The 13,709-nt window shown below is 42.9% G+C and overlaps 1 protein-coding gene across 2 annotated transcripts in view; it reads left to right on the top strand.

Moving 5' to 3' along the window:
* The window catches only part of ULK2 (unc-51 like autophagy activating kinase 2), a 70,236-nt gene extending 57,462 nt beyond the window's left edge, over nt 1-12,774 (top strand). For both annotated transcript variants that reach the window (XM_060080978.1, XM_060080979.1), the window contains 7 exons: nt 2,648-2,797; nt 4,211-4,419; nt 5,969-6,147; nt 6,553-6,671; nt 7,003-7,160; nt 9,583-9,718; nt 10,538-12,774. In XM_060080978.1, the coding sequence (XP_059936961.1) occupies nt 2,648-2,797; nt 4,211-4,419; nt 5,969-6,147; nt 6,553-6,671; nt 7,003-7,160; nt 9,583-9,718; nt 10,538-10,596 (1,010 nt within the window). In that variant the 3' untranslated portion in view covers nt 10,597-12,774. The remainder of the gene's footprint in view (nt 1-2,647; nt 2,798-4,210; nt 4,420-5,968; nt 6,148-6,552; nt 6,672-7,002; nt 7,161-9,582; nt 9,719-10,537) is intronic.
* The last annotated feature ends 935 nt before the right edge of the window (nt 12,775-13,709 follow it).

Below are 13,709 nucleotides of genomic sequence, written 5' to 3'. Positions count from 1 at the left end.
AGTCTACACTTAAAGGACCCTTGTGATTCCATTGGACCCCGCTGGATTATCTGGATAATCTCTTTAAGTTCAGCTGATTAGCAGCCCTGGTTCCATCTGCAGCTTTAGTTCCCCTTTGCCATGTAGCATAGCCTATTTACAAGTTTCAGGGGTCAGGACGTGGGCATCTTTGGCTTGGGCGTGGGGGTAATTACTCTGCCCATCTACTTCTGTTGACTGTTCACGAACCTGTTGACCAGATTTCTTCATCCGGTCCCTGTCATCTAATTTCTTAGGAGCCTGTCAAGACAGGGACAGTTCAGTGTCTTGATGTTCAGCAGCCCATGAGTTAGAAGTTGGATGCTGACCAAGACTGCTTTTTATCAGTAGGATAACACTGGCCAAAGTCGCCTTACACATACGTACTCCTGAGCATTTCTTATACAGCAAGCCCAACCTATAAAGAACCACAGGTCGTGGAGATCCCTGGCTCTTTCATAGTTGTTCCAGGGAACTTTATGTCCATGTACCCACATCTGGATTACTTTAGACTGCTTATCAAAAAATAAAAACAAAGGGCTGGCTCCAGACCCTAACCCAGACTTGTTTAATCAAGTTTTCTGGGAAAGGAGTTTAGGAATCTGTGTCTTTAACAAGCTCCCCACATGATTATTATGTCCACTTAAATTTGAGTCAGTATTGGAGCCTCTTTGTTCTTGTTTTCTCTGTAATTCTTTTACCGTTTCTCCCATGAACCTCCAAAGGAGGAAATATCTAGACCAGCAAACACCCGAGTATGGTTTCTGTGCTGTAGGGCTTGATATTTCACTCCATCGTCATCTTGCTGGCATGGTTTCTGAAGAGACGTCTAGTTTAATTCTTAACCCTCGTTCCTCTTATAAATGAGGTGCTTTTTTTCTTTGGCCTCTTCACGATTTTTTCTTTGATTCTCTGCTGTTTGAAGATGAAATGCACAGGTGTAGATTTTTTGGCATTCTAACTGCTTGGTGTTCTTTAAGCTTCCTGGACTTGGAAGGTTTGGTTCTGCATTTATTTTGGAAATTTCTTGGTCATTACTACTTCACATATTTTTTCTGTTTCTTTCTCTTTCTCCTTTTGATATTCCTGTTGCACATATATTATATCTTTGTAGTTGTCCCACAGTTCTTGGATATTCTGGGATTTTTGTTGTTGTTGTTTTAATTCTTCTTTCTCTTTGCTTTTCAGTTTTGGAAGTTCCTATTTACATATCTTCAAGCTAACTGATTTTCTTCTCAACCATGTCCTGTCTGTTGATGAGCTCATCAAATACATTCTTCATTCCTGTGTCAGTGATTCTGACTTACAGCATTTCCTTTGAGTCTTTCTTAGAGTTGCCATCTCTCTGCTTTGTTACTCATTTGCTCTTACATGTTGTTTATTTTTTCCATTAGCGTTCTTAGCATTAATCAAAGTTATTATAATTTCTGGTGTGATAAGTCCAATATGTGTGCTATATCTGAGTCTGGTTCAGTGCTTGCTGTGTCTCTTCAAGCTGTTTTTACCTTTTAGCTTGCCTTTTAATTTTTGTTGAAAGCCAGAAATGATATTACTGGACATGGAATTGAGTTAAATAGTGTGAGGTTTTTTTTGTTGTTTATCTGGCTAAGAGTTAGGCTGTGTTTAGTGTTTGCTGTAGCCATAGGTATCAGGGTAAACTTTTCTCTGGTGTCTTTGTTTTTGTCTCCCCTGTTGTCTTTGAGTTTCCCTAGATACCCCTTCTTAAATGCCTAACTCTGTATTTTCTTCTAAGAAAATATAAGCTATAAAACAGCTTAGGGGGAGCTTCTCTGGTGGCACAGTGGTTGAGAGCCCGCCTGCCGATGCAGGGGACATGGGTTTGAGCCCTGGTTTGGGAAGATCCAACCTGCTGCAGAGCAACTAAGCCTGTGCACCACAACTACTGAGCCTGCACTCTAGAGCCCACGAGCCACAACTACTGAAGCCCGTGCACCTAAAGCCTGTGCTACGCAACAAAGAGAAGCCACCGCAGTGAGAAGCCTGTACACCAGCCCCCACTTGCCACAACTAGAGAAAGCCCGTGTGCAGCAACGAAGACACAGCGCAGCCAAAAATAAATAAATAAATTTATAAAAAAAACAAAAACAAAAAACAGCTTAGCTCTTAGTTTCTCCACATTCTCACCAACGTTTGTTATTTGTGGTCTTTTCGATGATGACCATTCTGACAGGTGTGAGGTGATATCTCATTGGGGTTTTTATTTGCATTTGCCTGATGATTAGCGATGTTGAGCATCTTTTCATGTGCCTGTTGGCCATATATATTTTTTGGAAAAATAACTATTCAGGTCTTCTGCCCATTTTTTTAATTAGGTTGTTTCCCCACATTTTAATTCCCAGTTCTTGGTTTCCACCTTTTCACATTATCCTCAGGTGTGACGGCAATTCACATAGAAGTAACGGAATTGTAGGCCTTGGTGAAAAGAAGATTCACAGCTGTGAAGAGATTACCATAAAATATTTTTAATGGAGATCTATATTGAATTTTCTGTTTTTAAGAGTAATAAATGCTTATTATAAAAAAGAAAACAAAACTAATATAAAATTAAAGGTATCCCTATAAACCCACCCTCTGATATGTGACACATTTGGTGAACTTTTTATTGCAGCCCCTGCAGGAGCCTGTGGTGTTGCACGGGCTCCTTCTATGGGAACAGCAGCGAGTCCCAGGGCTGTGCTGTTCACGGTAGGGTCTCCTCCACACAGGGCCGTGACCCCCGCTTGTACCCACGTAGTCCTTCGGACAAGAACCACCTCAGGTGAGGATTGTCTTTAGTTCTGCCTTGGGCTCGTGTTTGGTGTGCAGATTCTGATAATGGCTTAATGGTGTGACATAGTTTCTTTACCAATGACGTGGAGATAACGATTTACTTTACCTTAAAGGGTTATGAAGAGTAGATGAGGGGACTTCCCTGGCAGTCCCATGGTTAAGACTCTGCGCTTGCATGGCAGGGGGCATGGGTTCGATACCTGGTCGGGGAACTAAGATCCCGCATGCCACACTGTGTGGCCAAAAAATTTAAAAAAAGAGTAAATGAGACAATACTTGTGGGGGAAAAAAAAAACTTTGCAAAATAAAAGGTACTATGTTATATATTTGTAATAATATATATATATTTTTATAACATTATTACATAAATGTGACTTCTCTACAGTGAAGCAGCTATGCATATTGGTGCTTCTTAGCTTATATTGAAGGCTTATTTTAGTACATCCAGTAAATTTTTTGAAAATGATAGATTGTTATTTATTTTTGGTTTTGTGGGTTTTTTTAGAAACCTAGGTTTCACCTTTTTTTTGGTACTTTGACTCCCAATCTTTGCACTTAATCCTATATCCTACTTTTAGATAGGCTGATGGACTGGTTTTATCAGCCATAGTCTATAAATAGGTAATTGGTACCAAAAATTAAGAAAGTATTTAGGTTGGACTTGAGTTATCATTTGACATCATATATTATACCTTGTGTCCCTTAAGTTCTCTTATGCTAAATCAGTTACTAATCAAATACCAGTAGATTAATAAGCAAAGGATATGAATAGATAATGAGAGTGGAAAAAGAGCTAATAATCTTGATTTTAGGATTATTAAGAGTATTAAATAATAAGAAAATACCACTTTGAGAAACTAACTTTTTATACCTGTTAACTAAGCCAACATTTAAAAAATGTAATGCCCAGTGTTGTTGAGGCTTAGTGGGATCTCAGCGCTCACTCATGGCTGCTTTAGAAAATAGCATGGCAAGTCTTACAGAGAGCTATAAAAATATTTATAGTAATATTTGATCTGTGGTAATCCCATTCTTTTTATAAGGCCACTTACAACAAAGTGGTCTTATAAAGTATTTATCACAAATAACTCAAAAGAAGGAAGGATTTCATTACAATGTTATTGGTGGCATTCAAAAAATCAGAAATAGTATAAGTGCCTCCACATGAGCATTGCGGTATAATTTTAGTGAAGCGCACGCATCCGCTGAGTTTTATCACCGTGAGGACTGTGGAGCAGCAGGGAGAAATGTGCATGCTAGAAATTTGTTTTAAACAGAATTTAAAAGTAGCTGTGCTGATTCTGTAAGGAATGAAGGTGAGCCTGGGAAGATAAAACCTGTTCATGTGCTCAGGGAGGGGTCGGGGGCCTTCCTTTTAACGCTTCCTTGCCCGTCTCTGCAGGGGGCTCCAGTGGCTCCGGAGGCTCCCTGGGCTCCGCCGGGGGCCGTCTGTCTGGGGGCTCCCCCCCTGGGCCGTGCTCGGGGTCTCCCCTCCCGGGAGCAGAGGCAGCTCCCAGCCTGAGACACGCGCCTTGTGGTGCTTCACCCCCAAGCCTGGAGGGGCTCGTCGCCTTTGAAGCCCCTGAACTGCCCGAGGAGACGCTGATGGAGGTGGGAAGAGACCCTGTGACATGTCATTTACGGGACCCCGAGGAGAGTGTTGGTGACGGGAGGACAAAATCCCCCTAACCTTTCCTATTTGGAATATTGCTCATATATTTTCAGAATAATGTTGACAGTGACACTCATTCATAACCAGCTTTGGTTGACAGGAAGTGACGCATACAGATTTTGTATTCTTAATTTCTTTATCTGAAGTTTATTTACTACTTACAGGACTTTTAAAACATAATCTTTTTCCTAAAACCGTAGCTTTTTATTCTCAAATCTTGCTTTTCTTCATAAGATAAAAATGATACACTTAAACTTAGGTTTAAAAAAATAAATTAAGATGCCAAATCAGTCAGTAACGCTGAGGAATAAAGCTGCCCGGCAGACTGGACAGTCACGTGTGTACACCAGTACCTTCCCTCCGTGGAGCCAGGTCTCCAGGGAAAAACACCTCAGAATGTGAAGTGTGCTGAGCACAAATGCAGAATAGAGGTGACTTTTATGATTCCAGAGCCTCTGCTAGCTAATTCCTCAGTGTTGACTCTAGGACAGTGTTCCATAGACTGCACCTCCTCCAGGTCAACTAAAGAACAAATTCTCTTTCCATATTTCTATTGTGTGTGAAGGAAAATTAAGTATTTCACATAAAAGTTTTAAAGTACTGCATGCAAAATTTTAATAGTGATTCTGTAGTAAGTTTAAGTTGTAATTTTGAAAATATGTATAAGATTGGAAAAGCAATCTTCAGAGTTTTTTCTGTCTCCATCAAATTAGGCATAATTATGTTCCAATATGTATTGGAACATATAGTCTGATATGCTGTCATAGAACAGAGAGACTTTCAAAAGTTGATTGGTTTATTCTTCTGTCTCTAGTACACTGATTCTCATCTCTTTTTAACCATAAAAGGAGAGTGAGAAACTTAGTCTTATTTGAGATTTCAAAATACATTTATAGCTAAAAACAAATCTCAAAGCATTAATTTTAGAGTACCGATTTTTAATGCGCTGCATTATGTCTATCTATACTCCACTCTTTAACTGAAAAGATCACAAAATTTAGAACCTTGGTATTAGGAATCACTGTTAATTGAAGAGCCACCAGAAATTAAAATAAAGTGTCTCTGAAATTGTAAGTCACTAGAAGAATTCATTAAACTATCAAGAAGTGTGGTTTACTGCACAGAATATCCTTACATTCTTATATCTTGGTGTCTATTTTGTCATGTTTCTGTCTCATGTATATTGATTTAATTGTTCTGTGTTTCATTTTTTTCCTGGTGCAAGTACAATGACCTCATATCTTTGAGGCTGAATTTTGTGGGTGCTCTCATACGTCCATACACACAAACACATGACACACTCTTGTTTGGTTTCATTTGTGTTTATTTTTCTCACAGTTTTCTGGAATTTAAAACTTTCATTCTCCTTTGATCATTCTGACATTCATAAGTATAGAAAACATTAGCAGTGGCCACAGTTTATGTGCAGAAATGAGTGTGCGCCTCTCCTTAACCTGCACGTTTCTAAGATGATTGGCTTTGCCGCAGCGAGAGCACACAGACACCTTCCGCCACCTGAACGCAATGCTGTTGTTCACGGAGTGTGTGCTGGACCTGACGGCCGTGCGCGGGGGAGACCCGGGGCTCTGTGCGTCCGCGGTCTCCTTGTACCAGATCCAGGAGAGCGCGGTGGTGGACCAGATCAGCCAGCTGAGCAAAGACTGGGGGTAGGTGCCCCCTTGCTGTCCATCTCCAGAGGCTTCCTGCCCTCTGTAAACTGGTGTCCAAGCTGGGGGCCGTGTCATCCACTGAAGGTCGTGGGCGTCTCTGAGTTATCTCATTGCACTCGATTTCACTATGTGAGCCAAGACTTGGAGGTTCTGCAGCCTTGGTGTTTCCTGTAAATCATGCTGTTAAGATATTTGATGATAAAGAGATTGTATTTTTATCTGAGCGCACCCATTGTATTCAAAGTACACACGTCTTTCTCCGTGCCGGCCCTTCTCCCTTCAGGAAGTGTTCGTGCACTAAAAGTGTCAAGGGGCATGATGTTCCCTTGGAGAGACTGTGGTGATGGGGCCCTGGCCTGTCGGTTCACAGACTGACGCTCTGCTTGCTGTCTCTGGGTGCAGGCGGGTGGAGCAGCTGGTGTTATACATGAAGGCCGCACAGTTGCTGGCAGCCTCTCTGCATCTCGCCAAAGAGCAGATCAAGTCCGGGAAGCTGAGCCCGTCCACGGGTGTGAAACAAGGTACAAGCGGAGTGTGACGGGGCTGCTCTTCCCCTTACACTGGGAAGGGAAGTTTTTGGTGAGGGGTCACCGTGGTATTAAGCATTCTTAAATGGGCAAAGATGCTGGCTTTTCTGTTTGGGGGTTTTGCCATTTAACCGATACAGAGAGCAGTCAGAATTACTTTGTTCTCAGTCTTCACTGAGAGAGAGAACATGTGGAAGAATGATTTCCAGTCACTTTTTTCAGTGATGATTTAGTGTTGCTTTCCATAGATCAGCAGGAAAGTTGCATGTCTCCATGACTCTGTTTCTGGAGGAAAATTAAAATTCTCATTTCAATTTTTTTCCAGTTGTCAAAAATATGAATGAACGATATAAATTCTGCATCAGCATGTGCAAGAAACTTACAGAAAAGCTGAATCGCTTCTTCTCTGACAAACAGAGATTTATTGATGAAATCAACAGCGTAACAGCAGAGAAACTCATCTATAATTGTGCTGTAGAAATGGTAACCCTTTTTAAGGTGTAATATTGCATAGTGATACTACTTGTCTTTAAGAACACCTTTTTTTTTTTTCTTGGCTGCGTTGGGTCTTCGTTGCTGCGTGTGGGCTTTCTCTAGTTGCAGCGAGCGGGGGGCTACTCTTCCTTGCAGTGCGCGGGCTTCTCATTGCGGTGGCTTCTCTTTGTTGTGGAGCACAGGCTCTAGAGCCTAGGCTCAGTAGTTGTGGCGCAGGGACTTAGGTGCTCTGCGGCATGTGGGATCTTCCTGGACCAGGGCTCGAACCCGTGTCGCCTGCATTGGCAGGCAGATTCTTAACCACTGCACCACCAGGGAAGTCCCCTAAGAGCATCTTTTGAAGTGCACACCTACTTGACATCATCCTTTTACAAAGAGTTTATGCCCCACCACTCCCAAGTCCCAGGTATTGTGGTACCTCTTCCTGAAGGAGTGATTACACTTAATTAACATGCAACAAACATAAGTTATGTTGGTTACCTAGCACATTTGGTAAAAGTTTACCATACCTCTTAAAAATCGCTAACATAGGCATGATCTAATATTTTTATAGTTTGTATCTAAAAGCTTTCACTGGATCTCTTTCTTCATTTTCTACTGTTTAAGAAATTTGGCTTGATAAAACATTAGAAAAAATACTGCTCTTATTACCCAATCTGCAGAAATTCACGTGCTCAGATTCCACAACTGACCTTACTTAAGTGTAGACACACAAAGTATAATCTACTTTTCCAACTCTCTGGTTATATTAGTGGAAATAATTTGTTTTCTGTATCTTGGGGGAAAAATTGCTCTGAAGGAAACATGAAATTAGGGACTGTCAAAGAAGTAATTAAGTGGGGAAAAATTTAATTACTGACCAACCTTATAGTTTTTACCATATTAACATCGTTGAGCTTCCTTTTCCCTCTCAAATTTGTGTACTTTGAATTGTACTGTTATATTACCCCCTTGGTCTTATTTTGAAAGCCATCAAAATAAAAAGGCATATGAAAATAGTTTTGGAATATAAACTGTTGATGTGAATAATATACATTATATTGCCCTAAACTGTTGACATGAATAATATGCATTGTATCGTTTTGTACCGAATTAAGACTTCATAGGACAGATTTTCTTTTAGAAATTTGTGCCAGGAAAGACGTCCTCTCGTACGGAGTTAGGATGCTTCTGTCTCTTCTGATGATAGAGCCACGTGCCTCCAACAAGTCTCTCCTTGTGCCCTGGCTGCTGAGCAAGCTTGGAGACACTCAACTTATATTTAGTTATTTCTCTCCTTCCTTTCCAGGGCTTGGATTTTCTGTATCCATTTTATTTATTGTATTGTATGTGGCTTTACTCTTTGAAAGAGACAGAGCATACTGACAAGTAAATTAGGATACTGGATTACTGACAGTCTGGGCAATGAATGATTAAAGAGAAAATCAGGATGCTGTTGGGGAAACAAATGCTCATAACCCCGTGAATGACACCATGCCCATCTTTCTGGGGAGCCCTACCCACCTGTCCCCCTGCCCAGCTCGCTCCTGCTTCCTCATGGCTCTGTCTCAGCATCACTTCCTGGAGACGCCCCCTAACCACTCCTTCCTCCATAGTCGGGTTAGATGCCTCTCGCGTGTGCTCCGTGCCATCCGGGGCTTCCTCCTGTGATGCCAGGTACCCCTTGGAGCTCATAGCCCACGCCTCCCTCTGGACTGTGAGCTCACCTTCATCGTACGCTCTGGGCTGACACTCAGCAGGTGCCCAGTAAATACCTCTGAGTGAATGAATCCCACACACCAGAAGATTCTGTAACTAAAAGGAAAAGCTGATAAGTGGCTTTTAACATCATTTAATTATTTCATTGTAACAAGATCTACTTTAGTGAAATACCAGGTTACCAGTGTGGAAGTGTATGTTTAAAATAAACTTTTTAGGGCTTCCCTGGTGGTGCAGTGGTTGAGAGTCCGCCTGCCGATGCAGGGGACACGGGTTCGTGCACCGGTCCGTGAAGATCCCACATGCCGCGGAGCGGCTGGGCCCGTGAGCCATGGCCACTGAGCCTGTGCGTCCGGAGCCTGTGCTCCGCAACAGGAGAGGCCACAACAGTGAGAGGCCCGCATACCGCAAAAAAAAAAATAATAATAATAATAATAATAATAAAATAAACTTTTTAGTGAAGTCATAGAAGAGCCAGTTTAGAAGTATAAATATCATGAGTTACGAATCTCTGAGTTCAAGAAGGTTATGTTTGAATGCAGAGTAACTCTTTTGTCAAGAAGCTCTTTTATGTCACTCACCCAGTAGATTATATCATTTTGTCAAAACGTATTAATTTTAGACAGATTCCATTTAAAGCTGCATTGCCTGAATGGATTTGTATTTTCATGGAAAAGCTGAGAATCCTCTTGTTTTTGCTGACTGCTTCCAGGTTCAGGCTGCAGCCCTGGATGAGATGTTCCAGCAGACTGAAGATACTGTTCATCGCTATCATAAGGCGGCCCTTCTTCTGGAAGGCTTAACTAAGATTCTCCAGGACCCGGCAGATATTGAAAATGTACACAGATGTGAGTTGACGTAGAAAGTAGTGTGCGTGTTGGTTGCACTTTCATTGTCTCCTCCTGGTGTGGTAGACAGAGCATGGAGTTTGGAACCGTGCAGCCTGGGGGTTGCATCTTGGCTGCCCAACCTTGGGCAAGTCACTCACCCTCTCTGGGGTCTCCATCTCTTCCTCTACAAGATGAGGAACAATGCCTGCCTTGCCAAGCTGTTGTGAGGATTAGAGAGGTTGCTTGTACAGAGCTGTTGGCTTTTGTCATGAGTCTTTAGATTTCTACACTGCATGACTGTATTGGTGGGTGTGTTTGTGTATGCAGAAAACTTTGCTTTTATCATTAAACAATAAGAAAGGCAACTGTTTTAATCCTCTGGCTTAGTGACCGAAGAGCCCTGTGAAAACCCTGTGTACTGCAGATTTGGTGTACAGAACGGAGTGGAGACTGGTAGGGTACCAGGATGGTGTTTCCACTTGTCAGATATAAGACCAGTGATGTTTTTTTGAGGAGGAGGAGGTGTGGTCATACCACATTTTGAAGAGCCACAAGGGGCTGGCAGTTCTAAAATAATTTGCAATTGTGAGCGAACTAGCTGTTAAAACCTAAATGTTCTTCATTTGACGTGCTGATCTAGCTTTTACCACTGTGCAGCATTGAGCTAGGCAATTACCAGCAGAAAGAAGAAGAAGTACTCAGACCTGTTAACTCTGGGGCAGAGATAGAACAGAGGTGAGGGTGTAGGTGGAGAGTGAGAGACTTTTTTCATTCGTTCTTCTTTCCTTGGTTTTGAAAATATAAATGATTTTTATTATGAACTTATTTTACTTCTAGATAAATCTCGTATTGAAAGGAGATTGTCGGCCCTCTGCTACAGCACCTCCACCTTGTGAGCAGCAGCCCGCCTGCCCCCAGGACTAGTGGCGGGTGTGAGGAGATGTGTTTGGGAACAGCTTGGATCCTGGCGCCCCACCCCCAGGAAACTGTAGGTTCCTACATGGTGACTACCAAAGAGCAAGCAGTGATTTCAAAAAGGAAAAACAAGCCCAGGACTACCTGCCTTATCAAAGAAGTCACCCCTTCCCTTTTTCTTTGTAGAAGCAGAATCAAGAGTATTCCACTTGGCTTTCAGTTTGAACTTGGTAAATAAACGTACCTTAGAACTAGAGTTGTCAGTACAGTTATTCTTAAGGATGATTAGGAATGAGACGATGAGTGGCTCTTCACGCCGGTCGCCAGAGCAAGGTGTGGGCTTCCACGTGTTCACTGAGGCGAAAAGTAAAAAGCCATGTCTCATCCAGGCAGTTTGATACTCGGGGTAAGTTTAACTGAGTCTGAGCACGCGTCCATAAACAGCTCAGGAAGAAATAGCTTAAGAAGGAGTGAAAGGCGTCTCTTGGAAGAAATTGTGAAATCATCAATTTGATCTAATATGGACACATATTAGTAATCTTCCAAAATCTTTCATATTGCACTAATTTATTAAAACAACCTGTGTATTGGATTTTGCAATTTAGAACTAACTGAGGCACAGTGGACTTGTTTAAAATATTTTACTTGATTATATACACGTACCCTTTCCAGAATTCACAGGTAATTTCTTGTGGACTTTTAAGTGGTAAAAAACTTGTGTGAACCTTTGCATTTTCTTAACCTATTCATCTACACCTACAGGTTTTCTCAGTGATATTTTTAAGTTGCTGGTTGTCTGCTTTTGTTTGCATTTTTTACTGTGCATGCAGAATGTGCATTCATGCCTATGACCTCTAGGTTTACTAAAGGCTAGGTTTATTGGGGCAATATTAGAACAAGTGTCAATCCAGAGATACTCTCAAGAATTGTAATAGGGCCAAAACAAAGTTGGTGACTTACAGGCTTATTAGTGATGTGGAATTTTACATGAAGTTAGTGAAAAATGAAGTTTGTTTTCTCTTAGGAAAATGGACAGCTCTTTTCCAGCCTGTGTGCACTTTCATGTTAGTCCTGACAGTTCACCAGATAGCTAGTCATGGAGAATGTGGGCACTTAACCTCCCTCTAGAAACGGTGCCTACGCTGTAGATGATTTCGTTTCTCTTACTTACCTGCTTGAATACTTGAATAAACCATTCTCCAGTTTTAATCCTTTTAGATAATATAATCTGAACTCTGACAAATTGCACAGAAGCTCTTTGGCATTAATTTAGTGTACTGATAAAAACAAAAACATGGTTTTTCTTTACTTTGACAAAGTAATGTAATTTTTACTTTATTTATCTGTATGAAATTCCAGCAGTTAATTTGAACATTTATTTATATGATGTTTATATTTTTAGGTCTTTAATACAGTGTTTCTACCTCTTATTTGTAACTGCATGCATTATTCATGAAACTAGGTAAAACCCACTGAATTGTTGTGTAATAGCCTTTTTATTATTGCCTGTACAGATGTATATTAAGGTAAATAAAACTGACCAAGTGTTTCTAGGGTAAGGCTGGGTCCCTGTGATGTGGCTTGTCAGGCCAGGTCCTTCCTCAGTGAGTTTGGAGGCTTGGTGGTTAACACCCGTTGCCCTGCCCCAGGGTTTCAGATGCTCGGTGACGGTCCTGCAGGCCGCCTGGAGCATGGGCTGTGTGGCGGGTTCCTGCCCTCCCTGCAGGGGTGGTAAGCACTGTCACTGGTGATACTCCATTTTGTATGATTATTTCGAGTGTAAAGGGCAGTTTCTTGTATGTTCTCTCAGTTACTGCCCGTGTCATCTCACTGATCCTCCGAGGGGGTGGGTACATTCCGGCCCCTCCTCCCCTCTCCCGTTTGTTTTTTAAACACAGGATGAAACAGGTTCACAGCGAGGAAGTGCTTGGTCTGCAGTCAGTACCTAGGGAAGTGGCCAGGCTGTGCTTTGTGACCTCCAAGTGCATTCTTCTTCTTGTACGACAAAGGTCAGGTGATAGGAGGTATGTGTGAGACCGTGAAGTCTGAACAGCAGAGAAGAACAAAGTGTAAACTCGTGATTAATGGTTCTGATTATATTTCCATTATCAAGGCCAATTGTTTTAAGAGATTTTGCCTTGATTATAGCAATAATAAACAAATGCTTTATGTTTCCACGTGTATCTTTTGATTTTGTATCATCTATTTCATAAAAAAGAAAGAAACCCGCCCACACATTTACGGTTGACACCGGTGCTCAGGCAGGCCTGGAAGCTTGCGGGCACACAAATGCACACGGGGCTAATCTGTGAGTGTGCCAAGTGGCTGTTCCTGCTGTGAGGATTTGCCTTAATGGCGCCTGCGCTGGGCCCGTGGGATGCTTCCCACACGCCCGTCTCCTCAAGGTGGGGGAGTCCTTCTGCCCCTCCTGGGGTCCAGGAGAGGAGCCCAGAGAGGGGGTTACTGTTCGGGCACGGTCGCCTCAGTCCCCACAGGTAATAGCAGGGGAGTCGAGCTGGGCACCGTGGGTGTGAAGTCACTGACTTGGCTCTAAAAAGCCCTTGAGGTGACGGAGGAAGACTTGTCGCTTGCACCGTGTGCCTCCTGTAGCTTCTGTGGGCCGTCCTCACTCCTGCGGAGCAGAGCGCGGTTCTGTTGTTGCAGGGAGACTGGCTGCCGCCCAGAGAGCTTGGTGTCTTCCGTCCTTTGACGGGCGCAGCCTAGGAGCATCCGTATCCACCTCTGCACACTGGGAGACAACTGACACTGGGTCCTGGGCCCTGGGTCTTCAGCCATGGAAGTCCTGAGCCCTGCCTGAGTCTCTGCCTTGTCTGTCACAGCCCTGGCCAGAATGCTGTCTTTGGGAGAGGGGTCAAGGTGGCATCGTCCTCACCGGAATCAGAGGAAGTCACATCAGAAGCGACCCACCTGGGAAAGCACCGCGCGGCAGGAAATGACAGTCGGTCCCTAAAGTCTCGGCTTTTGTGGACGAGGTGGAGCCGAACAGGTGAAGGGTCACAGGGGTCAGTGCCCAGACTGTTGTGGAGGAGGGAGCCGAGGCTGGGAGCCTGCCGACAGCACTGGCCCGCGCAGA

Source organism: Mesoplodon densirostris, chromosome 18 (genome assembly GCF_025265405.1).
Source record: "Mesoplodon densirostris isolate mMesDen1 chromosome 18, mMesDen1 primary haplotype, whole genome shotgun sequence".
Taxonomy (NCBI): domain Eukaryota; kingdom Metazoa; phylum Chordata; class Mammalia; order Artiodactyla; family Ziphiidae; genus Mesoplodon; species Mesoplodon densirostris.
The sequence above is the reverse complement of the archived record's forward strand: the minus strand, read 5'-3'. Positions and strand labels throughout refer to the sequence as shown.